The sequence below is a fragment of the Mugil cephalus genome, chromosome 13 (assembly GCF_022458985.1).
Source record: "Mugil cephalus isolate CIBA_MC_2020 chromosome 13, CIBA_Mcephalus_1.1, whole genome shotgun sequence".
NCBI classification, from domain to species: Eukaryota; Metazoa; Chordata; class Actinopteri; order Mugiliformes; family Mugilidae; genus Mugil; species Mugil cephalus.
Window position 1 is genome coordinate 1,729,412 of NC_061782.1, and position 26,811 is coordinate 1,756,222.

Here is a 26,811-nt window from a genome sequence, read left to right on the forward strand (position 1 = left end):
CACCGGATAAGTGTGAAGGAGGGAATTAATCCAAGCTGCCGAGCGACTCGTACCGCGATAATTGATGGCGATGTTTTAAATAATTCTAGGACGCCGTCGTGGTTGTAAACGAGGAAGCAAAACGTGTTTTAGTAGACGGCCAATTAACATTAGTGGGAGAATCAAATTAACTCAGAGCTGTACTGAGCTCTACTGCCTCTTTCCTCTAAAATTACCAATGAGCAACGCAGCCGCCACTAAAAAACAACTTAAATTAGACTGTTAACGCAACCAGGTGACGCAACCAGGTGACGCAACCAGGTGACACGCTGGTAGTTAAAGATTTGAAAACCATGGTGTGAGTTCACACAGTCCTGTTTATATGTTTAAAGAAAAAGAAGAAAGAAGAAAAATCTGTTTAATTTGTGCAACTCTCACCAACACTGAGTCATTTCTGTCTAATCTATTGCACTCTACACCAATCAGCCACAACATTATGACCACTGACAGGACTAGTAAATAACATTAAACCTCCTGGGACTCAAGCATCTTAATTTCTTTAAAATAAGCAGCATCTTTGAACTGGAAGTTGTTTTTGGAAAAAAAAATAGGAGGACAAATGCAAAAGCAGAATTGGAAACGATTAAATCCCAACGTCCTCAAACGAGTACTTGTGAGTTTGTTAATTTTTCATGTCACATCAAACTAGAAAAGTTAATAAGAAAAGATAAACAAGTGTATTGACCCTTCACTACCAGTAGATGGCAGATAGAAGTGTCAATAAGTGACAACAGGTCTAAATGAAGCAGAATAAGAAGCTACAAACCAAAAACCTAACCTCCCCATATGAGGACGCTGGGTCTCGGTAGGTTAAATCATGTTGTGATAATTCAGTGTTCATTGTGGGAAACTTTTGGACCTGGCGTTCATTCATGTGGATGTTACTTAGACCCTTTTCTGTCATACGTTTGGTGATGGATAATATTGTTTCCTTGCATGTTCCTTTTCTCCTCGTATATTATCTGCACATCTCGTCTTTCATTTTAGTAAATCCAGTCTGCGTCATAAAGCGTTAGGACATAACCAGTGTCAGGCCAAGTTTCAAATTGCGTTTTCTTGTCACTTCCTGCTACAGGTGGATCCGACTGGTCCCAGCGTGGCCGAGCTGAAGGCCGCTCTGTCTGAGAAGGAGGCTGAGATCCTGAGACTGAACCAGGAGCTCAAAGCTTTAGCAGACAGACAGAAGGTCACACAGGTCAGTACTAAAAAAAAAAAAAACAGCCACCCAGGCTTTCCTTAAAGGAAACTTTTAAAGATATGCGGTTTAACCTTCATGAAAGGCTTCAAATTTCCATCATTGTCCTTTATTTATTTCTGTGTTGCTGATTTAAGCACTAGCATAAGATAATGTTCTCTGAGATAGCTCTGAAATACAAATCTGAAATACACAGTAGAGGCTGTAATTGAACCTGGTAGATTCACCATGTATGAAAAAGAGTAAAAAAATAAGAATATAAAGCCCATGTAGGGTGAGTTTCCATCAGGTCTGGATGCTCATTATCTCATTTCTCCTGCTGCAGACTAAAAGCAGCGAGAGCCCTGCAGCGCTGGCCGGGGACCCCAGGCAAACCCAAGCTATTAACAGGACGTCTGGAAGCAGAGATACCAGGGCGTCAGTCTGCAGCCAGGTGAGCTCATGGCCGTCCACTACACCCGATCACACTGCACCATCCTACGGACATTAAAAGGGGGTTTGCAGGGAGATTCAGACACAGTTGCGTTCATGGACTCTAGGAATCATAAGTCAAACTGAGCTTTGATACAGAAGTGATGTATATGGTGCATTCATGAAGTAGTGCATCACTCTAAGACAGGATGTTCCTAATTCTGACCACTCCTGGTTACTGGTTGCTGCATCTGTGAGTAAAAGGACACATCCTGCTCAGATTAGATGCTGCATTCACTCACTGTCTCATGAACGTCGTGGGAGTTTTTTTAATTTTAAGAACATCTGTGGGTGGTGCTCACTCAGAAACTCTCATGACTCAGGGTCTGTACCAACCAGACCATCTCCAGATGCGTTCAGGAGGTTTGTGTCGAGGCAAATTCATTCTGTTCCTGTTTTAAATTGTGAACAAATCCTACAAATGTTCTCTGAAGAGATTTGGACGTCATTACTCAGACGATGGAACTGAAACCTTCCTGCCTTCAGGTTTCCAGAGATCAGGGAAGGTAAATAGTGTCTGGCAGGGCCACACGTTGTCTTTGAACCTGGACCAGACCACGTTTATGACTCATAAACACAGTCTGATCCACTAGTAGTGGAAGAATGTGTCGCCACTTCTCGTCGCTCTTCTTCAAAGTAACAGGTTCCGACTACATCCACCAGCTCCACTTTCACAAGTGCAGCTCCAGCCTTCAAAGAGGCTTCAGATGCTCGTACCTGTCTCCAGGCCTCAGGCCACTTATTTCAAAGGTTAACTCAGTACTACAGAGCACCAGCTGACTGACTGACTCCTCCTCCTCCTCCTCCTCCAGCAGCAGCAGCCCGGTGGTTTCATGGCTCCACTTGACATGTTGTGTTTGATGTGTCTTTTATCTGCGTCCTCCTGAACCTCAGCACTTTAAAACAGAGAAGGAACGAAGAGAATCAGAGACAAAAGAGTCGGATGTGACTGGACGATAAGTCTGTCTGGGATTCTTTCTTTCTTTCTCTCTCATATTCTTCTTTCATTCATTCTTTCTTCGTAGCAGCAGTGACAGGTGTGATTACTGTTGTCGTGGCGACTGGCCGTGGCTCATATATTTCCATGTATCTCTAGTAAACCGTTTAAACCCTGACCTCCGTCCCACGTGTCCCCTCCCTCCTCCAGAGCTCCACGGGCTTCCCGTCCGTGCTGGACTCCTCGGAGATCTCCACAGAGAACGGCAGGACGAGTCGCTTCCCCCGGCCCGAGCTGGAGATCTCCTTCAGCCCCCTGCAGCCGAACCGCGTGGCCCTGCGGCGCCAGGGGGAGGACAACGCCGTCACCGTCAAGATCACCCGCTCGGCGCGCAAGAGGAAGAGCGGCGAGATGGAGAAGGTGAGAGCTTCCACACGTTCTCCGCACGAAAAACCAGCAGCAGATTTGAATTAATCAGACGCCCTCATGTCTTCTTACTATGTGTCTTGAAGAATTCCTCGGTATGAAGCTGCGTTTGTACACCACGCACCCCTCTGTGGTTACAGAAATAAACCTTCCCTAGACGTCAAAAAAAAAAAAAAGACATGAGGCTGAGATGAGAAGAGGTTTTACAGTTATTTTCAGAGATGATCGTTTTTCACACATGTTCCGTGGAGAAAATATCACAGAGGAACCTTTACCTCCGCCTTCAGCTACCAGCTCTGGTAGTGTGGATTTTCTCCTCGGATGTGGAACAGTAGCAGCCGACGAGACCTCAGGGACCAGAACAGGCGGCAGTGAGGTTATTCATTTATAGCCAGACAAACACAAGCAGCCACATGAAAATATATGCAATCATATATGTGTAAAACATGTGGAGGACAGGTCACATCAAATATTTTGCAGGTGCACAAACACATGGAAATGTAAATGAATATTTGAGTGTTTTCCTTGGCCTCACCAGGCCCATGATGACTTTGCCTGAAGCGCGACATGTGCCGTTCATACATCGTGTAGGGAACCACTAACGAGGTCAACAAGTCACATCCATCTGTGCGCTTTGGAAATGGATTGCAGGGGTTTCACGCTGTGAGCCCGGTCAATACTACAAATGTTCTGTGAAACGATGTCGCGCGTTGCCGTGGAAACCAGTCCCGGCACAGACCGAAGGGGCTTCCAGACGGGGTGACGTTTTAAAAAGAGATCACTCCACCAGAGGGTGAACAGTGTAGAGGTCGTTTCCAGGACGCCGGCTCCGACTGGAGCTTGATTTAATGCACAAGGAGCTGCATTTATGCAAATGTTGGACTAATGCTTGGGAAGTGGGCTACTGCCTGGTCCCAAAGGCATGTGACACATGTGCAGCTCAGACTAACATGCATCTGTGCATCCTGGATGTTCTGCAAGGTTATTTATTCAAAGGAGGGAAAAAAAAAAATCCAAATGAAATGTATTTGCATTTAAACAGTGAGGGTGAGGACTTCATGATACTTGAGTCATGATACGATATGATCCCGTGATATTATGATATTGCGGTATAAGTGCACCTTAAAATACAAGTTGCATACATGTATATCAGACGACAGAATGATAATTCACTGGACAAACTGAGCCAAAAAAAAAAATAAATCCATTTCCAATTTATTGGACTTGTAGAGAAAAAGTCCAAGTCAAAAATCCATATTAAGACTTTCAAAATCAATATTGTATCAGAAGAAGAAGTATCTCAGTATATTGCCATGTCGATATTTTTTCCCACTCCTATTAAACGGACACTTATGCAGTTTTACTGGACACAAACACTGGGACATCCCTGATCTTTTATAGTTATTTCTTCTGCCATGAATGAAAAAAATATCGTCTTCAGTTTTAATGACTAACATTGAAAAAGAACACGTGTCTGATCGTGTCTGCTGTGTAAAGTGAGTCAGGCAGCAGAGACGAATCTTCCAGAGAGCGTTGGAGGACCACAACAGTTCTGGGGTGAATCCACTCGACTCCAGGAGAATAAAAGGAAAGACTTTAGGAGGAGGAACCTTAAGATTGGATCAGGACTCCGTATTAAAAGGTTGTTATCAGATAAAAAGCTCAATCAGGACAACTCTAGTCTTAAATCAGCATAGATTCAGTAAAATATGTAACTGCAACTAAGATCTGTCTCTACATATGTTCTAATCTGAAGTAAAGCATTCTTGGCAGTTACTCCTGTGAAGTTGTTAAAACATGCATGTGCACACACGGTGTGTGACTCTCATTAATCATTGCTGAGCGACACACATCCGTCCTCCCACATCTTTGATGGTTCACACACATGCAAACACGCATCAGCCCCAGGAGCACATTAAACAAGCTTCCCACTCATCGGTACACGAGGTCGAGCGCCGTTCATGTGTCACATCGCTCTTCTTCTTCTGTCGCTGTCACAATTTATTTTTTTTCCCCTTATGCAGAAACGTAATGAAAACATACCGGGCCTTCTTTAAAGGAATGCCAAAAATACGAGGGCAGAGCGGAAACTTTTTTACATCCAGCATGTTCGCGCTGCGTGATTCCCAGTATAACAGCAGTGACGGTTCTGTCTGACATGCTCATGTCACATATCATTATTATTTCAGTTTGACAGTCTCTAAACCCAGAATCGTCCTATTTCTACATGATGATCTGTAGCCGCGTGCTACGCGCTCAGTGTTTCAAGTTTACCTCCGACAAAGTTGCCCCCGAGAGGCATCTTGCAGTTAGAGCCGACTACTTTTGCGCCTGGGTGAGTTTTTTTTTTTTGTGCAGATGATGAGAGTCAGGATTTCATTTCTGCATCAGTGTAATGAAGCTTCACATGGGATGTCTGAGGCAGGACTGTGAGAGGCTGGGAGCAGGGGAGTAGTGTCACACTATCAGCTCTACGAAATAGAGAAATGTGCAATGTTTAAATAGGTTATTTCTAACTAAACTTTAAATGTTAACTTTAGAAGAGAAGGAAGATGCCGTTCCAATGACTTAGCTTTCCAGGAAAACCTTTTTCCTAACGGTGGCGTCCGCCGTCCTGGACACGTGTTGGCAGATGTGCGTTAGCTTCACATCCTCGCTCTGGGACTTGTAGGCAATATTTTGACAACAGTTTTCACACCTTCGATGAATGAAGATTCCCTGAATAATTAACGTCACCGAGGGCCTGAGTATGAATGTTAACACGAAGCATCGTGATCACCTGTAGGCGTTCACCTTGTCAGAAACAATAAACCTGGCAAAGCTAAAACTGTTCAATATTTTATTTAGATTTTCAGTGGCTCAGCAGAAGAACATCGAAGAATCATTTAAATAAATGAACAGCACCGGTGTGCACATTAAAATATAAACTGTGAAAGGTGAGCATTTAACTACAGTCAGGTTTCCTTGCAGCTACTGACTCGTGTGAATGTTCTTGAGGCTCAGTTTCTTAGTTGCATCTTCATAGTCCACAGAAAACAAAGAATGAGTCAACTCTGTGATGCAGCAGCTCAAAAACATTTGTTCACAACATGTTGAGACATGGAGGTGATCCACAGGGCGACGCTCGGACTCGCAGTGTTTATGGTTTTTAGTTTTTAAGACCTGTGGCACAATCATGTTGGAATTCAGATGTGTTTCTAGTCGTTCGACGGCCACATCGGAAGATGAAGACGTCTCCGTTCTGACGTCTTTAAGTCGCAAGAGAAACTGCATTTGAAGTTTGTCTCAAAAAAAAGTCAGTGATTGGCTTTGAAATATGAGTCAAACTTTAGTTTTAGAGTGATTGCCTGATATAAAAGGAAAAGCAGAGCAGTGAGAAATGCTTTCACATTTACTGACCTCAAGGAAAATAGAAGAATTTATTTAGAATTGGTGCGTTTGAAGGAAACTGTGGTTGTTTCCCAGAAGTTTAGCTTCTTAAAAACTTTCTTTTTAACCTTCTGGCCAGTAAATAGCCAAACTTTTCATTTGGCCTCATCTGTGTCTTAAAACAGTGACTGGTTAGATGTGTGTGAGGACATGGTGGTGATGTGTCTCCGTGCTGTGACAGAAGCTCATTAGATGGAACATTTTAGGCCTTGTTCATGTAACAACCCTCCTCCGTCGTAGCTCTTTTGACTCTTGTAGTCTGCTTTGATGCCGGCAGCGGGGCGTATTCATACACGGGTGAAAGCTGTGCGATGAAACCCCAAAGTAATTCCACTAATGACTGCTGTTCTGCTGACTGGGCTGATGTTGAGAGAGGGAGATCTGGAACACAAACTGAGGGGAGGTGGATTTAATGAGAAATCAACAATAAGACGTACGTGTTTGTGTTGAGTTGAGCTTCTGCAGCTCATTGAAACTGACGTGACGTTACTTCAGACTTTACTTTTTGTCTGGGGATCTGGAGCGCTTCACTCAACATTTATAAACATAAACACTTCATTTTGAAAAGACTGTCTTGGGAAATTCTCTGTGAGTATAAAGTTTTTCTTGACATAAAAATCTTTGAAAAGTCGGACTTTTGAAACTTCAACATTTTTCGATGCCATTTCTGGCAGTCTTTTTCATTTCATTATGTTTTTACACGCTGTTCTCTGAGCATCACCTCTGTTATTGCTGATGCAATGACCCAGTTTCCATTTGAAAATCCACAGAGTCAAACTCAACTCAACATATGAGAGAAATAATGACACGAGGGGCTTTGAAATGTCTAGAGCCAACAGATCATGAGTGTGAACACATCAATGGTCCCGTCATCCCTCATAGAGTAGTGGACCAGTAAAGACAGGCTGAAGTAAAGTCCTGTACCCAACAGCAGGAGGGTGCAAAGAAAAGAAACGGGGAAGTGGGCCAATATAAACTTTGAGAAAAGAGTACAAAGGGAGGTGCTCAGAGAGAATAAATTGAGGGAGATTGGTAAGGGGTCTGGGGGGGGGGCAGCCAGAGTAGAGAAGAAAGCGAAATGAGGAAAGACTGGTGAAGAATAATGGAAGAAGGGAGGAAAAGAGGGAAAAGCAGAGCGGAAGGAGGGTGAATGGGAAGATGTAAGCAGGGAGGAGGGAAGTAACATGGCAGGATGAAAGAGCAGGAGTTCTCCATGGGAATTCTCGAAGAGGCTGAAGAAGAACCTGACGTGGCTGCAGAGAGAGTTTAGAGCAGAGTGGAGTCTGACTGTGCGGCCTGTACTTAATGTACGCGTCCATTAACGTGACATCTCCTTCAAGCTTTGGCTTTGTCACGCTCTTCGAAATGAAGATGTCTACACTTACTGCCAGTCAGTAAACAGCATGGCTTGTGATTATTAACTCTCAGACAGATGGAAATATACAGAGCATGGACTAATCCCATTGTACGCGCATATAGTACTCAGAACAAACGTGGGATTGTCATTGATCCCCCACATTTACGCACTTAAACGCTCTCAAATTCCGCACTAAAACTAGACTCCCCCTTGTTTCTACCACAGATTATAGTACAGTACATTTAGTTTTTTTTTTTTAGTTTTTTATCAAACACTGCATTCCCTTTCCCATGTCAACATTTCTGTATCTTGTAAACACAGAACCAAGCCCCGACTCGTGCTACTCAGACTGTACACACTTTAGTGCAAACACATCTTCATTTAAGAGAGTAACCTAACAAATGAAAAACAATACGAAGTGTAATTCCTTGTAGCATTAGGTTCCAATTTTAAAATAAGGAATGTTAATTTATGAAATCTTCAGATAGATTTTTAGAAACTATGCGATTTCCTGCATCCTCTCGTTATAAATCTCATCTTTGTCTTCAACGACAAGATCTCGCAACAAGATTATTCCACATTTAACATTACAAGCCTAACCCTGAGAGCACCGTCAGGTCCAAAAGTAGTTTGGATTAAAAAGATATGACGACAAAGAACAGAAAGCCCAAATGAACGATGTGAAACTAGAGGGAAGATAATGTGGAAATACCTCAGATCTTAGGAACCATTGGCAACATTAGACCTGAGTTAAACCGATTCGATTTGGGACCCTGTGAATTGAAATTGAATCAATCCAGGAAATCGGTAGTGATATTACAACCCTAGTAGCTGCACTGAATGAGCCCCAAAGGAAAGATGAGCCAGTTTTGTTTTTCACTCTTATTCTAATCATAGATCCTGTGCCTATTTTTAAATTGAGGCTTTTTGAGTCTCTGGCCCACTGACCGTCCAGAAATAAACCTCCATCCAACTTTTATTTTACCAAACAGCTTTACAGATACGCAGAAACCACAGAATATAAGTGACCCGACCTGTACTGACTGTAATGGATGAGCCATGACCGTCCCTCTCCTGTCTCCCGTCTCCCTTCTCCTCCAGGCAAAAAACTTGTAATTGAGGCTTTCCAGTTCCATCACAAAACTCAAACCAACTGGGGCCCCCGTCGTCATGGAGGCTCAAATAAATGTGTGGAAATAACATTTAGACATAAACCGAGACTGCCATGCAGGACAAATTGAACCCATTCAGGAGCAAAATTCCCAAACTGTGAACCCAAGTTTTTATATTTGGAAGTGTGGAGCAGTTTGACAGAAAGAATCTCTTTAGCTGAAGTCTGTGGCCCCTTTCACATCGCAAGAAAAAACCAGGTCGACCCGGATCCAATGACCTGGCAATCGACCTGGGATTTTACCGGCTCGGTTTCGATGCAAACAAGTATGTCTCGTCGACCTACTAATTTACACGATTACGTTGATGCACCTGTCTGATTTTGTCACTGGGCGGCCTGTCAGACTGTGTCATTGTAGAAGCTCCAGGGCTGCGAGCAGCTCAAAAACAGAGCAAAGTTTTGGCCCATAAGAGACTGATCTCATTAATGGTAGTGCACTGGCAAGACCGTGACATCCACAAGCTGCTCTGCATCCGAGGAGAAGAGGAGATTAGGCGGTAGATATCGGACACTGTGCAGGACACAGTGATTTATTCGAACATCGCCAGCGGCTCTCACAGCGGGAGGTCAGACCCGGGACTGCTTGCTTGCTTGTTTGGAAGATTTTGCAAGATTTCCCACAACGTATTGACTTACATCCAGCAACTCTTCTTAAAAAGCAAAAAGTACGTATAGAATATTGTTTGAAACAGAAGTTCTGCAGCGCCAGGTGTATATCTCCTCGTTAAGCTACTTAGAGCCAGCGTTGCTTTAGGCTAAGAGACGAGCAGCAGGTTGGCCGGAGGCTGGTTCAGATACTCTTTAATTGAACCCATTGCGGGTCCGATGCCTGCATAATCTTGGCCTATCCTTGATCCAGCCGCAAGCAGAGAGCAGCTTTGCCCCTGATTAATGGGACGACACTTGTGACCGAGGTCATGGATAGAGTGAGTGTCAGGGAACAGACGACTGACAGACGGCGAGGTCCTCTGAGAGGCTTCCGGCTCAATTCTGATCTTTACTTCTTCAACACAAACTATTGTGCGTTGATGGAGCTCAAATACACTTTGTTTAACTAATTTGACTAAGCTGGGATTTGTTATTGCCTCATGTGACATTGATAAACTCAATTTATTCAAAGCTATTTGTCAACACGGCACAAAGGTGGAAAGCGGAAGCCATTAACGTCTTATTTGTGTCGGAGTTTACAAATGCAAGAGTGTGCTTTTGTGTTTTTAATAAGGTTTGAATGGCAGCAGAGCTCCATCGGGTGGAAATACCAACGAGACGTGACAGCCCCGACCAATTAGTTGGTTTAAGAGTTTATGCTTATCTAGTAGGGAAAGCTCTTACCATTTAACTTCTTCAAAGATCTTTTTATTATAACAGTGTACAATAGCCCCGGTACTGCAGTTCTGTTCCATTATAAAAAAAACTTAATAGAAAAAGCTCTAATGGAGCATAACTAAAAAGAAATGTTGTAGCCTCAGAAGACACAGACACTAACGCTCCTGGAGCTACACAAGCATTTAAATCTTTAACAATTCTTCCACTTCTACTCTGGCTGTGTCTTTCCCTGTGACACTTAAGTAGTTGTGCTTTGTGGCTTCGTCACAGGAAGCGTTGTTATAAATACCCGAATGTATATGCATACTTTAAGCTCATGGATATTAATGGCCTCCCTCTGCGACTTCCTACTGTATCCTCCCTGAACAACTCGGCGTTATAATACAAGTAGTATGCATCTCCAAACACACACATATGAGATGGAGTTGAACATTAAACATGAATGGTGCAGGGAGTGAGGGACGCTTCACATCAAACCCCACCAGGAGCCTGAACTCTATAAACCTTTAATGCGTCCTCTTAAAATGCCTTAAAACATTAAACCCCACCAGTGCTTCCATTTCTAATGATCTAAACTGGAACGCTACACATTGTTAAGCAGACGTGTTTTCATGTGCTCCTTTTTCTTGGTGGCGATGGAGCTGTGATCAGTGTGATCAGTGTGATCAGTGAGCCGCCAGCAAATAAACAACATGTAGTCAATTCATTCACTAGAAGCATAAAAGACTTGGTGCAGGAAACAGACACTTCAACAAGTTCTCACTTTCCTGTTAGATTAGTTGTGAGATTAAAAGATCGATACAGACTCCAGAGCTCACTAACGAACACAAAGTTTAGTTCGAGGCTGCGTCAATACCACTTCTCGTCTCACTAAGTGGGTATACCTGTCGATACTGAGTGCTAATTTGAGGACGCGCTAATAAAATTACACTTGCAACAATGCTGTTTGAAATGTGTGTTTGTTTTCAAATGACCTCTGTAGCTGTATTGATGTTTGAATCCTAACGCAGAATATTTAACCCTGTGAAGTCAGACACATGAAGTAAGTCTGAAAATCCAGTTTATTAATGCTAAAGTACTTAGAAGATAAAGATAAATAAATTAAATTAAAAATTACACTTTCCACTTGTGATTACTTGGAATAATTATTAAAACATAACACGTAACTCTCCTATAGAATAAACTAACACTGATTTTAAGATTTTAACATTTTAAATTGATATTTTAATTAAATCATAAATAAAACAGGTATGCCTGATATATAACCTGCTGTATCATATTTGATAACAGACGAGGTAAATCTGAAATTGCCAGAATGAATGTCGATGAAATGTGCAAATTTCTGAAAGCAAAATTCACACGACACTCTTTACAGACATGTTTTTAACCACATTTGTTTTTGTTTTTTAAGTCTTACATTTTCAGGCGGAGTAAACGAGGAACAACACGTCAGGTATAATTTTCTTTTCAGTAAATAGCATCTCATTTTCATCCTCACAAACTCATGAACACATTAAAAAAAAAGCATTATTTTCACTGCGGTCATCCCATTTCTCCCCATCATTTATCACACTAGTGTAGCCTTCACTCCTGGGCCTAAAAGGGCATCATTTGTCAAATGGTTTCATCCAAAAACTACCAGTAGCAGTAGTGGAAACATAAAACGCTTCCTAGATGTCGTCAGTGAACAGTTTTAAAAACAGACACTTCACTGCTCAGCTTTTCAACCACGGAGAATGAAGCAGAGTGAGACATCATAGCGAGGTTTACATCCTCTGCCTTTGATTTACCCATTTTCATGCTACATGATAAGTGTGTGAATAACGTCTCAAGATTCCGTCCGCTCTTCACTTTGAGCTGTTTTGGTTTCATGTTGTTGTATTGAGCAGAACGGCTGGTTGGACCCATTATGTTAAATGTTGTGGGTATTGTGGAATTAAATGTGATTTGCATGAGCTGAGCAGAAAATGAGAATTCATACATTAATGTAGGAGATCAGCTTCAGTTGTTGATGCAACATTCCGCTTGGAGGAAGTAGTTTCTGCTTCCCTGGCTGCCTTGCATCATGCAGAGAGGTGTTTCTCGTTAAAAAGCTTCTTCTCTTACCTTTTACACACAGTTGTTTTCGCCTCCTTTCTTTGTCTATTATTCTGTCTGTTTTTCAAACATTTTCATTCATTCTGTCTCTCATGATGACTCGCGTCTTAGAAAGGCTACTCGTTGCTTGTTTACCCTGTTAGAGAGGATGAAGTAACCTGGAGTTTTTAGACTTGACGCCATGTGGATTTCATTTTACCCAGTGCATCAACTGGATGCAGCCAATCTGAGACGTTTGCTGATGGTCAGATGGCGTGGAGGTCTCGTAATGTGTCCATCACAACATAGATCTTTGTCGTGACATAATCCGTTCCCAATGGAACGGCTTCGTACTGACTTTCCCCAAACAAAGTCGTTGTTACCCCTAACGTTGCACATGTCACTATGTAGGTGTCATCTCTCTTGGGGAGGTTAGTCTGAGCTCAGAGTGGAGACTGTTTTCCTTCATGAATACTTAAGCAGATAACTTGGAGGTCAGAGTGTAAACTGGTTATCACAGGGTGGACAACATGTAGCTAGGATGGCTCTACACAGGCCAAGCTGAGCTTTTTATGAAACAGAATGGTTAGTAATTCATTCCAGAACATCAGTGAAAAGTCACAGGGTGCTCCACCTTCATGTCAGGTACCTGATAAGATCCTGCTAACAGGAGGTCATGTTGCTCTTTGAAGCAGCCTTAATATTTAAGATGAGCATTTAGCAGCTAACGTGCGCGGTATTTCCCTGAGGACTTGTTGGAGACCAAAGATGGAGCAGATTGAGAGTGAATACTTGATGCCGACACCACTCCAGATGCATGATAATGTCGGTTCTCGCTGAACGTCAGTTTCAGTCTTCACGGCTCGTTTCCACCACTCCAAAACAAGCTGTTATAGATCTTTTACCACTTCATTTGAGTTTGTTCCCTTGTGCTAAATCTTATCTTATTCAATATTCTTGTCTGTCTGGTCATTTGTATTAGCAAAGGCACAGCCAGTATTTACACCAAGCAGGCATAACATTATGACCACTTTCCTGATATTGTGTAGGTCTTTCTTGTGGTGGCTCATTGGAGAATGGACATGGACCTTCTGAGGGTGCTGAATGTTGTTAGTGGGGGGGGTCTTTGAGGGGAGGGGTCTCTGTGGATCATCCCACAGATACTTGATCAGTTTGGGATCTAGTGAATTTTGAGGCCAGGTCAACACCTGGTGCTGTTCATTCCTAAAGTGTTTTTGTGTCTGGGGATGGCTACTGCCATCAAGGAGTGTCATTGCAATGGGGGGAGGGGGTGGGGGGGGTCTGCTCTGGTCTAGGTGGGTGCTACATGTCAAAGTTTGATCCACATGAACGAATGCCAGGTCCAAAAGTTTCCCAGCACAACAACTGAATTGCCACAAGATGGTTCAAATGTTTTTTTCTTCTCCTGTCAGTGGTTTTAATGTTATGGCTGATCGGCGCATATCAATAAACCTATTGCATTTATTATTATTGTTATTATGATTAATTATTATGCATTTGCCGGTGATCATGCGACAAGTCACGGTTCTGAAAAGCACTCAAGTGTTTGTCACGATGATGAGACCTGATTCCAAAACAATGTTAAATGCAAATTGGAGGCTTCCAGCGTTCCTGTCATTCACGTCGCTTTTGCAAAGTAATTAAACTGTCAAAAAATCAGTGGGATGATTTACATTTAATTGCTGCCTCTTGAGTGGAGTGCTCGTACTTCATGGTGGTGACGCGTGGTTGGAGTGGCTTCTTATCTGCTGGATTTGCCGTCTGTCGGCCGTGACCCAGCAGTGATACGGCAGCTCATTCCATCAGCCACCACGGACTCCTGCCGCATTCAGTCTTCCTCAGAGACCAGCCGGGAGCATGTAAACCGGCACAGCATGAACACGCGCCGGCAAATAAACGTCTTCTCTTCGATGCTCTTTGCAGTCGTCTCCGTGGCGTCTGTCTTTGTCTCTTGCTCTTCGCTCGTCTCTCATCTCGACTGGCCTCTCCCAGCCTGCCGTGTCTGTCTGTTTAGCCGATGAGTTCCTAATGATTTATTGATGACGGTGTGGCCTCTCTCTAGAGGACACATCGCTGCTGTCCCAGAAAATCTTTATCTGAGTTCTTAGCTTTTATGTTGGTGTGGGGAGTTTTTGTGGCCCTGTCCATAGAAGTGCTGTGGACGAGTGGAGTGCACTTTTCCCCTTTTCACTTCTTTTGTTCTCACTGCTTCTGTTCCAGTCCTCCTTGATGAGAGAGGAATCATTTATCAGTCATTGGATTCACTGATGAGATAATGATTGTTGCTGTAATTAGCTGCTAATTGGTCTGAATTGTTCTTAAATATGAGCGTTTATCCTGCGCCTTATTGACTCGGATGTAACCAGAGTTTTAATGATGCCAGCTGCGTCGGGAGGGTGATAGATGATACCAGTGCTTATTTTAGCCCAGTTTATCCAAGTTTAGTTTACTGCAAACATGTGGTAGATGAAGGAGATTATTATAATTGGTTCTATGAGTGATTAATCTATTAATTACCTGCATAGTCATGTAATCCTTTGGTTAACTGGTTATTAATTAGCATGCAGAAGCTGCTCTCATGTGTCATGTCTTTATGTGTTGAAACAAATGGAAAGCAGCACTACAATTAGTATCACCATTAGCATCACCATTAGCATCACCATTAGCATCACCATTAGCGTCTGCTCTAGAGTCTTTGTTGAGTTCTTGTCTCAAACGTGACGGTGACTCCCGCCCACCAATCAGACTAAACTCTCTGGAGTCGCCCAGATACTGACGCTGCTGCCTTGTTGATCTGGTTTGTCTGTTACCAGACACTGTGATGGAGCGCATCACTTTCCTTCGGTCACTTCTGACGACCAGGTTCAAAGAGAAATACCAAAAGTAGTAAACCTACTACATCAGTAATGATGCATCGCCAGACAGTTAAAAATCGATACAAACGTGAGGTGATTCCAATCAGCTGAGATTCCCCTTTTAAACAGCAGAGGGCGTAATCTCTTCTTGAGTTCAGTTCATCGCTGTCCTACGTCACAGTCAGGTTTGAGATCTGCTGATCTTCTGTAAAAATGTAAAAATCCCAGACTAGGAACACGTGCAAGCCTCAGTTGGTTTATTTGAAGAGATTTTCTTCACTTGTATTGTTCATTAAGTTATTTTGATGTGGGATTTGTTTTAAAGATCCGGTTTTTAATTTATTTTCTGTGAAGATAAAGTATAATTTTAGTTGCACTTTTAAGAGGAATTTGCGTTGCAGAATTTACGCTGCCTCAGAAATAAAAAATGGATGCTCTTTAATTTGTTAAAGAGAAAATATAAGTTGTAGTTTTTCTGTATCAGTTTTTAAACATGAACTTACAGTTTGTGTTTTGAAGGAACATCCTACCTCAAAAATGTGTTTTTTTTCTTTGGTCTGAGAACTAATTAAAGGAAACTTTTTCAGTCATAATTTGTCTGCGAGCTCGTTCTGAAAATCGTGAGAAGATGGTATTGAATCGTGACTTGAGTGTATCGTTACGTCTCTAATACGTCTGTAGAATAAATACGATAAGAGCCGAACAGCTGGGAATCTGTTTTTCTTTCTTCAGCTCTGCAGCAACTCTGTCTCAATTCACATTTACCTCATGTCTCATTTACTATCATCTAATCTCTCCCTGTCTGACACACACACACTTTATCTTCTTTATTTTCTCCATGCACCCCATTCGCAGCTTATCCCTTATCTCTCATATACCTTCACACTCTTTCTTCTTAACCCTGTCCACGTCTTTCAGTCCAGCTGCACCGTGTCATTTCTCTCACACTTCATTCTGTTTCTCCACTTGCTTCGATTACGTTTTTTAAAAAATATCCGCTGACTCACTGATGACTCTACATGTCGTGACTTCTGTTTTTTTTTTTTTCTGCTTTACAAAGCAGAACGAGTTTATCTCGCCCACCACGCCCACTCCTCTGCCCGGCCGGCGAGCCTCCCTCTCAGGTCGGCTCCTTCTGAGTCACAGTCGCTTCATTTACTAAAGAGCCAGAACATGTTCGGGGATTTGTCGTAACTGAAACTGATGCAGGAATGCGCCGTGGCCTGAACTCGCTGCTTCTTCCCCCTGATGACCTGGATAAATCCTTGTATGGTCACTTCCTCGAACAGGAACGGCACAAAGACACGATCCCTCGCCGGCGTCCTCGCCTTGAAATGATGGCAGCTGCAGGATCTTGAGATCTTGAGGGTTCTTGTTTTCCATTTACTCAGTTCGGAATATGTAGTGTTACATATTTCACTTCGAGGCTGCCTCGTACAATTACATCCTGACTTTGACTCCTTTCTCTTTGTGATTTGTTTTTAGCTTTCACTGAAATAAAATTTTAAGCTGTGTGGCAAAACATCCTTTGTGCCTTCAGATTACCTGGAAACGGAATGAATAGGCCCTTTCACAGGTGCAGTAACGGTTCTCAAAGAAATATCATTAAAAACTGTCAAATATAAAGGTTGACATTCACATCCTCGTGTAATTTAACGCGTCCCTCCAGCAAACCAAGGAGTAAAATAGCAGAGCTTCACTTATCAAACCTCCATGATAGCTGGTTATGTGGGACATACCTTCAGAGCATTCATGACTTCCCTCCTAAAGGTATTGAACCAGACCTGGAATAAAAAAAACAAAAAAACATCCCATTTGTTTTATTTGTTTGCCTTAATGAAAGGTTTTCCACTGGCGGTTGACAATCGGTCTCATCATGTTGTGAGAAAGAGCAGTAAAGACAAATTGGATGTTGTGACTGGTAGCATTTGAGCTCGTCAACACTTTGTGCCGCTCCGTCGGGTAAATGCCGCTAAATTGGAGCTAGTTTTCTCCCCTTGAAAATTATTCAGAAACTGCCAGTCAATGGAAAGGCGGTGCACCAAGTGTGTGATTGTTTTCTCCCAACGTCTACATTAAATTAATGACCGGCTCCATCTCGTCCTATCAGTCTTGTCATTATGAAGCATTTTGTGGCTGTTTTTAGTCCCTGTCTTAGTCTCTTTCTAACCGACTCGTTGGTTTCGTACTAATCCTCTGCTGTGGGCGACTGTGGCTCGTGCCTTCATGTTATGTCTGTTGTGTGTTAATAGGAAGAAGTGGAGGCCGAGAACAGAAGGAACACAAGAACCAAACTGACGCCAAAGCTGACGCCACGAAAAGAGGAGGTGACGACCAGAGACGCACAAACACAGATATTCACACTGAATTCTTTAATCAAAGAAAGAAAACATATTTGTCAGTAGGAAGGTCCGATACTCATCTTTTAATATTAACTCTTCTTTCTCTGACTCTTCTGACTTTTCTTCTTTAGATTCTTCTTCTTCATGCTGCTTCCAACTTTTTCTGTCTGACTCTTCTGATTCTTCCTCATTTGACTCTTCTTCATCCGAGTCTTTTGACTCTTCTTCATCTGTATCCTCTGACCTTCCTCGTCTGACTCTATCGACTCTTCATCTCACTCTATTGACTCTTCTTCATCTGAATCGTTTGACCCTTCTTTGTCTGACTCTTCTGACCCTTCCTCCTCCGACTCTTCTTCATCTGACTCTTCTGACTTTTCCTTGTTTGACTCCTTTGACTCTTCTTCTTTGGATTCTTCTAAATTTTCCTCGTCTGACTCTTCTTCATCTGACTTTTCTTCATCTGACTCTTCTGACTTTTCCTTGTTTGACTCCTTTAACTCTTCTTCTTTGGATTCTTCTGAATTTTCCTCTTCTGACTCTTCTTCATCTGACTCTTCTTCATCTGACACTTCTTTATCTGACTCTTCTGACTTTTCCTCTTTTGGATTTTGTGGCAGCTTTAATGCCAACCAACCACCACTCTAGGAGCATGTTTTTGGTTGCGGCAGGTCAAGAACAAACAACTACAAAACATCAGACTTGGCTGTGGCCCGATACTGATCCAATCACTTCATCATTTTAAAGTTGCCTTGATCAGCCCTGATATGATCAGTGCGTCGCTGAAACATATTCTTACACGAGGTCACGTTGTCATATATATTTGCCTTCGTGATGACGAGGAGTTTTTTACTACTAGGTCAAAATACAGTTTTCACTTTAGTATTGTTAACACAAAACAAACACATGCACAGAGCCTGGAAGTGGTTTACAATCTAACTGTGGTTCATCTTTCTGTGATCAGAGCTCTTCCCCAGCGGGGAACCACGACTCCCAGAGCAGCATCCGCAGCAGAAAGGAAGGAACGCTGCAGAAGATCGGAGACTTCCTGCAGAGCTCCCCGACTCTGCTCGGCAGTAAAGGTCAGTGGAACAGTGTGGGACTCTTTGCTGTGGGGAGATACTTGGGTTTTATCTGCCTCTTCGTTGGAGAGAGTTACGGCGGTGAAATGTTGTGAAGACCAAGAGATGCAGTCGTTCTTTATTTCAAATGGAAAGAGCAGTTTAAATCCCACAAAGCAGCAGAGACGTTTGTGCAAGAATGTGATACAGATCTGTATCAAACGTTTTTATTGTCACTGGAGTGGCTGCAGTGCAAACAGTGAAATTACTCGAGTGGTTTATTCATTCAGCGTAAAACATTCGGCTCGGAGCGTTCTGATAAAAGGATAAAATGTCACAAGAGCCCAGTAATTTATAATGCACATAAATGGTCAAAATTGCACAACGTGAAAAGTGCAGCCCGGAGCGAGAACAGCAGCAGTTTGAGCGGTGGGAATAATTTACGGGTTTATTCGATGTCACTGAGGCTGTGTGGGAATAAAACAGAGCATCTGTGAGTGTGGTGCCAGCCCCGTAACTTCTGACAGAGGGTAGCGGTTCAGAAAGGTGGTGAGTAGGGTCCGTAATGACGTTTGCACCCCTGCGACGGGGCAAGGTCTTCCAGCGGGGGCAGAGGGCAGCAGACAGAGTGCAGTATGTGAGGACACTCTCAATGGTTCCCCGGCAGAAAGCCACCAGCAGTTATTGTTTTCTAGTAACGGATGGTTAAAAGACGTCCACAGAGATGCAGGCGCTGAGGAATTTAAAGATGTGCACCTTTTTCCAGGTATTTCCTGTTGATGTAAAGAAGAGTCTGTGGTGCATTTCCTTCTCGAGTCCAGGAGGAGCTCTTTCGTTTTATGTTTGACTAAATAAGACTTCAGTAGAAAGTTTTCTGTTTACTAAAAAAAAAAAAAAAGCCAGTTGTCCTCCTTCTTGGTTATATCTTTGACTTCTTGGTGCTCTACACATTTACAGCACCTGTCAAAGTCACACTTAGGTCAGACAGCCCCCGGCGCTGAGTGATTTCACCCGACGCTGCCTCTCTGAGTGTTTCTGATACAGAGGAGGTAATAACCCTCATGTCCTGGCTGTTGTCTGAGAACAACTAGAAGGTCAGCATGTGAATTTATAAAGAATGTCTTCCTGAAGGAAACCGGGCGGACGCGAACACCAGCAAATCCCACAAACTGACCAAGAACTGTGAAGGATCTAAGAACAGGTTTAATAGTCCAACAAGTACAACATTTCATCCTGATTGAGACCAGTAAAGTGACGCTACAGTAATGTCCATCTTAAGTGATGTTCCGTTTATCTAGAGGCGTTCTAGAAAATCCACCAAAGTGTGAGCTGCTGAATGAAGCTGAATGATGAAAGTCTGCATCAGCCCATCGTCGCTTTACTGATGCAACATTTCTGAGATGGTAAAAAAACCAGTTCGACGATGTTTAAAACGAGTTTTAATTTTCTATCCGCTGAGGTTATTCCAGTGTAAAATACCTGTATGTAAGCTCCTCGCTGCAGTCTGCCTCCTGAACTTCATCAGTAAATGCACCAGCCTCAACTCCCAGATGAAGCTCTGTCGAATTTTTTAAATGTCACAGTCGAAAACGTGTGCGTGGGAAACGCGTGGAGGATAACACGTGTTTGACAGAGGAGCGGGTCAAGGGCAGCCGGTTTTGGGACACTAATGGCGGCTCAGAGGAGGACGTTGAGACGGTGAACACGCTGGAATCCAACCGGAGTCGACTCCGTTTCATCCTCAGGGACGGCCCGTTTCACTCGGCTAATTTATCGCCGCCTCAGGGTCCCAGAGCAAGGATGGCGTCGTCCTTGTTTCTGCCTCCCCTCCTCCTGTCCCTCAATCATTCATCTCTCACCTTCACTCTCCTTTTAGACGTGTTATTTTAATCGCCTACTCATTCTCTCCCCTGCCTGATTCAGAAACGTCCCCCCCTCCTCTACGCGCTCCTAATTTGAGCGCTGAATTAAAACCATCTATTCAGGGGAAAAGTAAAAACTCTCTCCGTCTCTGCAGCCAAGAAGATGATGAGTCTGGTGAGCGGGCGCAGTGAGATGGAATTTTCAGCGTCCTCTTCGTCTTCCTCCCTCAGTCTGACGGGCAAGAAGAAGAAAAGGAAACTCTACAGGCCGGATATCTCCTCCCCCCTGGACATGCCGGCCCACTCGGTTAGTGTCACGGGTTCACGTCTTCACCTCAATACATCCTGGTCCCCATTAAAAACCAATTAGCTTAGCGATCAAATCAAGCTTTATTGTCACTTTGACGTACAACCATAACACAGATTGTATGTCTCTATCTCCATCTGTGCAAACTTGGCCTAATAAGTTAAAAGTTAAGTCAGTGCAATGCGCCCTTTCACCTTAAGACCCAGTTCAGTCACATTAAGGCTCCTTCAGAGTCCTGCAGCAGTAACGTAAACTGGTACGAGCCGTTTATTCTTCCACCTCGTCTGTAACAACTCCACCCAAACACTAGTTGGCACTGTGACTTTTTAACCAGTCAGGTTAACTTTTTGTTTTAACCAAGGTTACTGAAACTTTCGTCAAAATAACACGTTTATATAATAAATGCAGTACTTTAAGGCCTCGTCCACACGTCTCAAAACAAGGTTTTCTTTTTTTTAGAATTTCTCCGTAAAAAGATGGATCCATTGCAAAACCACATCCAGCTGTAGAAAGATTGTAGTTCATACTCCTGACCTGTGTGTGGCGCTGTGTCTGTGCATCAACCCTGGGTGCTGTTAGATACAAACATACAGTCTAGATTTCAGTCCCTAATCCTTTTTAGTTCATCCCAGTGGTGACGTATCAGTATATATTGGTCCTAGTCACCCAACAAGGGTCAGTATCTGATGCAGCACCGTCACCAGCCTGTAGTCCACCACTGATGATGATGATGTTATGAGGTGTCGGGGTTTGTATTTGTCTTTTTCACCCTGAGACCTGGATTTAAAAAGGTTCCAGTCACTGAAAAGTCTGCATCCGTCAAACATCTTATTTCTATATCAGTCGTATTCATTACTATCTTTGCTATATGCTATGCTAACTATGTGCCCATGCACCAGAGACTCCCGGGCTCAGACTGAACTCGGTGGGACAGTTCAGATATCGACGCTGCCGTCTCGTTGCTTTGACGGCAGGAAGCGGTGGCGGTTGTTGATCTTTCATATCTATAGTTTCCTGACTTTTTCCACATGGATTTATTTTCCCCAGCGTGTCTGGCGGCGGTGACAGCCGCCATTAAACATTAGGACGTATTGATGCATTTACATGATCGATTATGTTGATGCATTGTTGCAGCCCTGATATCAGTCTGCTCAACTCTGCACACGTTCACCGAGTCCAAATCAAAGCGCGTTCACTCCGACATCAGAGGTCAGGATGGATTTATGAACTGACCCACAGGGACACGGAGCTGATGGAGTTCTTCTCCTTTTTAACAGCGAGTGATGCGGGTGTCGGCTGGTGCCTTTAATTAAAAGCCTGCAGCCGTACACCAGGAAACACGTTTTAACATTTGCTTCTTTTCTGGTCTCAGATCATCAGCAGCGAGCCGGAGGAGAAGGAGAGCCACCATCAGGTTATTAAGAGGTGCCTTCGCCCCAGGAAATAACTCATCTCCATCTAACTCTTTACCAAACAAGTGAAGGGAGCGTTTAGCTGCTCATAGCTCGGCCCAGTCCCAGGACACAGAGGCACATACTAACATTTAATCTCAAATCATCATATCTACATAGCCTTAAGAGTTTTAGAGCAGAAGAAAGTCACTGACATGTTTTCAGTCTTAATGCTAAGCTAATCCGTTATCTCAGACGTGACACTTCTCACAGAATCAGCTGACATTCCTCCAATGGTTAAACATGTTTTACTCTGTTTATGCATCTACTTTAAACTAGTGAGCACTCTGTGTATCTTTACTAACCACTTTATATTTAAACCACACTTTCATGTGCAATTCTTTTTTTTTTAGATTTTTGTTGAAATGACCAATCTGAGCTGGAGTCTGTTTGGATGATTCTTTTTTTTTATTATTATTATCTCTAAACCATTAACTCGTTGGTTTGTTGTTCTGAAAAGAGCTGCTCGTCTCACTCCACGCTCCATAAACTCCGTCTGCACTTTGATTTAAGAAACAAGATCCGAGCTGAAGAACAAATGGTTACTTACACAGATGCTGAATAATGCAGGACCAATCCACGGTGGTTCCACCGTGACACACCTTCTCTTCAGGTTACCGTGTTCTGTTCTGGAGAACCCTCGTTCTTTTGTACGGTGCATTAAAGGTTTCTTTCATTACTGAAGTTTTGTTTCTGTTAGCTCATTATAGGGCACTGTGATTAAATACTGGACGTACTGCACTTCAACCCCAGAGTGTTTATTTATGGTAGGACCAGATTAGTGGTCACACACACACACACACACACACACACACACACACACACACACAAACACACACACACACACTTTTTTACTGGTTCCCCGTAAAATTCTGCATCTCCTACAAAAATCCTTCGTTCTCCCCTCGGGTTCCTGTGGGTCCCTTAAAAAGTCTTCAAATGTCTTAAATTTGCTGTGGGTGTTAAATCTTTAGCAGGTGCCCAGTGGGCGACCGGTGACGTTTAGGTGAGTGGTTCCACATTCAGAGATGAGGAAGTGTAAGTTCAACAAGTGGCTGGAGGAGAATTCATTTAGGAGCTGGTTGGATCCAGTTGAAAGCGAATAAGAGGCAAGGTTCAAAATCTGCCAAAAGACTTTTCATCAAAGCTGTCGAGTCGCACATGAAAGGAGAAACGCTGAAGAGGCCACAACGTTACAAGTTCAGAGTCAGACGCCCTGATGAGATTCATTTATCCACCAGACACCAGAAAGACAGAGGACGTGCTGGTGGTTCTCTGAACTGTAACGAGGCTCCGTTCATTTAAATCCAACGAGGACGTTCGTGTCTTTGCTGCCATGTTCCCACGCAATAAGTTGTTTATTTCAAAGAAACTGTTAATGACATTTTTGGGTCTTAAATTAAACTTCTTAAAGTCTTAAAAACAGTTTTTATTTGACCCATAGTCACCAGTCTTTACATTCTCAGTTAGCTCACCTGAGACTTGAAAGGCGTTATATGAATCACATTTATCATTATTATTATTATTATTATAAGGTCCCTTTTTCTTCATGGTTCCTAATAAACCAGTTCAGAAAGGGGACCTTGTAGACCACATTAGACCCTGATTAGACCTGACAATGTTTCCTTGATCGTCTCTGATTGGCTCAATGAAAACCACATGACAATAAACCTCACTGAGAGGAACCAGGAACCACGTTACCACATATGGTTCCTGGACCCATGAAGGGTTAATACTGTATCCTGATTGGCTGCAGAGTGTCCGTTAATTCCTGATAGAGGAGATCTAGTAGAACTCTGCACTGGTGTAAATGTATCAACATGCTCCACCTACACGTTTTATGTGATGGAAATCTGAACTGATTCAGCTCCTGCAACGATCTGTCAGACCAATCGGATAGTTTGGGGGCGGGGCTTAAGGCGGTTTAATCAGACATAGAGGTGGTGGTGGTGGAAACCTCTGATAATCTGCTTTTCAAGAGTGATTCCTCCTCATGGAGTTTGTCTTTATTGGTGATATTCATCAGCTGAGTCATTGTTATATATAAATATATATATATATAAATATATATAAATATTCAGCCTCCAGTAGTTCAGTAGTTAATACTGTTGGACCTTTAACGTATAGTTTATCTTGTCTTAACTTACCTGTTGTTTCCTGCTGCTGTAACTCCAGCATTTTCCCACAAACAACAAATAACAAGCAGCAACACTTCTTCTTAGAAACGTATTTAATGATTATGGAATCACGGAGTTTTTTTTTTAGAACAGAAGATGAAGCAGTTCCACGTGTGCTCTCCTTTCAGTTCCAGATTCGTGCTCACGTCAGAAACATTTTAGCCGCGTGAAGCCGGACTCCGTAGGACTCCATCAGCCCGAGCCCCCGGCTGTCAACACTAATCACTCACCGTACAGAAATTAGGCAACAGCTCAATCACCTACGCGGTCGCACATTTTACAGAAGGGCTCGAGAAGCTGTTCTGATTTCTGACGTTAATGACACTCTGAGGGTTTCAGGATTATTTATTTCAGCCTCTGAACGAGTGTGGGAGCAAATACAGAAAGTCCAGCGGAGGAGGAGGAGGAGGAGGAGGAGGAGGAGGAGGTTTGGTCCAGAAGCTGATCCGACCCTCAACAGGTTTCCTCCACAGAGAGGTCACCGTCAGTCTGACATGTTCAGGCGCTCTGAGCTCATCACAAAAATATCTGGTGTTTAGAAAAGGTTCTGGAAGCAGAGTTACAGAAGGTTTAACCCGGCAAAGCTCCACCAGGACGACTTTATGGGGCGAGTTTTAACTGATGCAGAGGAAAAAATATCCATAAACTAATCAGAGCAACATTAACCCTTTATGTACTGTTCAAAAAAACCTCCTTTCATAGTGTTTAATGGTTATATAGAGCTTAAATCAGTTAATCAGGCTCAGAACTGATCAAACCTACTAAATATTTTAAAAAATATCATATAATATAGGAAGAAGAAATACACAAAATGACCTATTTTCAATATAAAAAGTGTTTGAAAAGTGATTGGTCTCGGTCAAAGATGAGTAACATCATTCACTTTTATGCATATTTCGTTTTTGTGGAGGTTCAGATTTTAATTAAACTCCCTCTCGTGCTGTTTTTGTCCCGTTGACTCCCATTATAACTACATTTTTTAAATGCACTAAATGAAAATACATTTTTACAATGCTGGTGATTTCCTCTGTTCAGACTAGCTCAGATTTTAAATTTCAAATCTCACCATTTAGTCATTACATGGACCTGTTGTAGACCTGTATAAAAGCTTAGGAGAGACAGAATCAGCTCTTTGTGTGGAGGTTTCTTCTCATCCTCCCTGTGGAGCTGTTTTAAATGTGGGCTGTGATTTACATGAACCATCGTCTGCTCGTCTTTCCTGGAACTCTGCCTGAGTCGATCTCTTCATCGCAGCTTCGCAGCGCTGTCAGTCAGAGTCGGAGTATTCAGAGCATCGGGGTAAAGGTGTTCAAAAGTCTTATATCTGCTGGTGCTGACGTCAGAGTTCATTTGTCCAAACTGACACAGAGGGTTTTATTTTTGAAGGCTTTTATTCAAAAAGCCAGAAGTGGAAGCAGCGTCCTCTGAGGACCAGCTCAGGCCCTGAAGTCGTCTTTGTTCCTCTGCTGTGGAAACATCCTTCTGACCGTGACTCCAGGCTCCAGCACAGCCTCCATCTTTTATTCGACTCCAGTCACTTCGCTCAAAAGCACAGAACTTAAATAACAATAAAAATAAAACTTCTCCACTTCCATATTTATATACGGTCTATGTGGAGACGTGTTTATTCCATATTTATATACGGTCTATGGAGGAGACATGTTTGGTCCATATTTATATACGGTCTATGTAGAGACGTGTTTAGTCCATATTTATATACAGTCTATGGAGGAGACGTGTTTAGTCCATATTTATATACGGTCTATGGAGACGTGTTTAGTCCATATTTATATACAGTCTATGGAGGAGACGTGTTTAGTCCATATTTATATACAGTCTATGGAGGAGACGTGTTTAGTCCATATTTATATACGGTCTATGGAGGAGACGTGTTTAGTCCATATTTATATACAGTCTATGGAGGAGACGTGTTTAGTCCATATTTATATACGGTCTATGGAGACGTGTTTAGTCCATATTTATATACGGTCTATGGAGGAGACGTGTTTAGTCCATATTTATATACGGTCTATGGAGGAGACGTGTTTAGTCCATATTTATATACAGTCTATGGAGGAGACGTGTTTAGTCCATATTTATATACGGTTTATGGAGACGTGATTGAGCTGAATTCATTTGTCCTGTAAAGAAACAGCAGTGAAGACAAATGTTTCCTCTTCTGTGCTTGTTTACTTGTAGTGATTTAGGGTTTGAATATGTGCTTTCAAGAGGAGGAGGGTGGGAAGAAGAAGAAGCCGTCACACAGAGTAAATAGAGAGAAAATATGGAGACGACAGAGAATGCATGA

At 42.8% G+C, this 26,811-nt stretch overlaps 1 protein-coding gene across 2 annotated transcripts in view; it reads left to right on the top strand.

The window, feature by feature from the left end:
* Positions 1-23,073, top strand: part of kif20ba (kinesin family member 20Ba) — a 41,628-nt gene extending 18,555 nt beyond the window's left edge. Inside the window, exons 28-35 of one of the 2 annotated variants that reach the window (XM_047602601.1) lie at positions 1,115-1,234; positions 1,560-1,667; positions 2,853-3,062; positions 11,763-11,804; positions 17,556-17,630; positions 18,610-18,727; positions 20,724-20,875; positions 22,248-23,073. In XM_047602601.1, the coding sequence (XP_047458557.1) occupies positions 1,115-1,234; positions 1,560-1,667; positions 2,853-3,062; positions 11,763-11,804; positions 17,556-17,630; positions 18,610-18,727; positions 20,724-20,875; positions 22,248-22,322 (900 nt within the window). In that variant the 3' untranslated portion in view covers positions 22,323-23,073. The remainder of the gene's footprint in view (positions 1-1,114; positions 1,235-1,559; positions 1,668-2,852; positions 3,063-11,762; positions 11,805-17,555; positions 17,631-18,609; positions 18,728-20,723; positions 20,876-22,247) is intronic. The other variant, XM_047602602.1, reaches the window with a different exon arrangement.
* Positions 23,074-26,811: the final 3,738 nt, after the last annotated feature.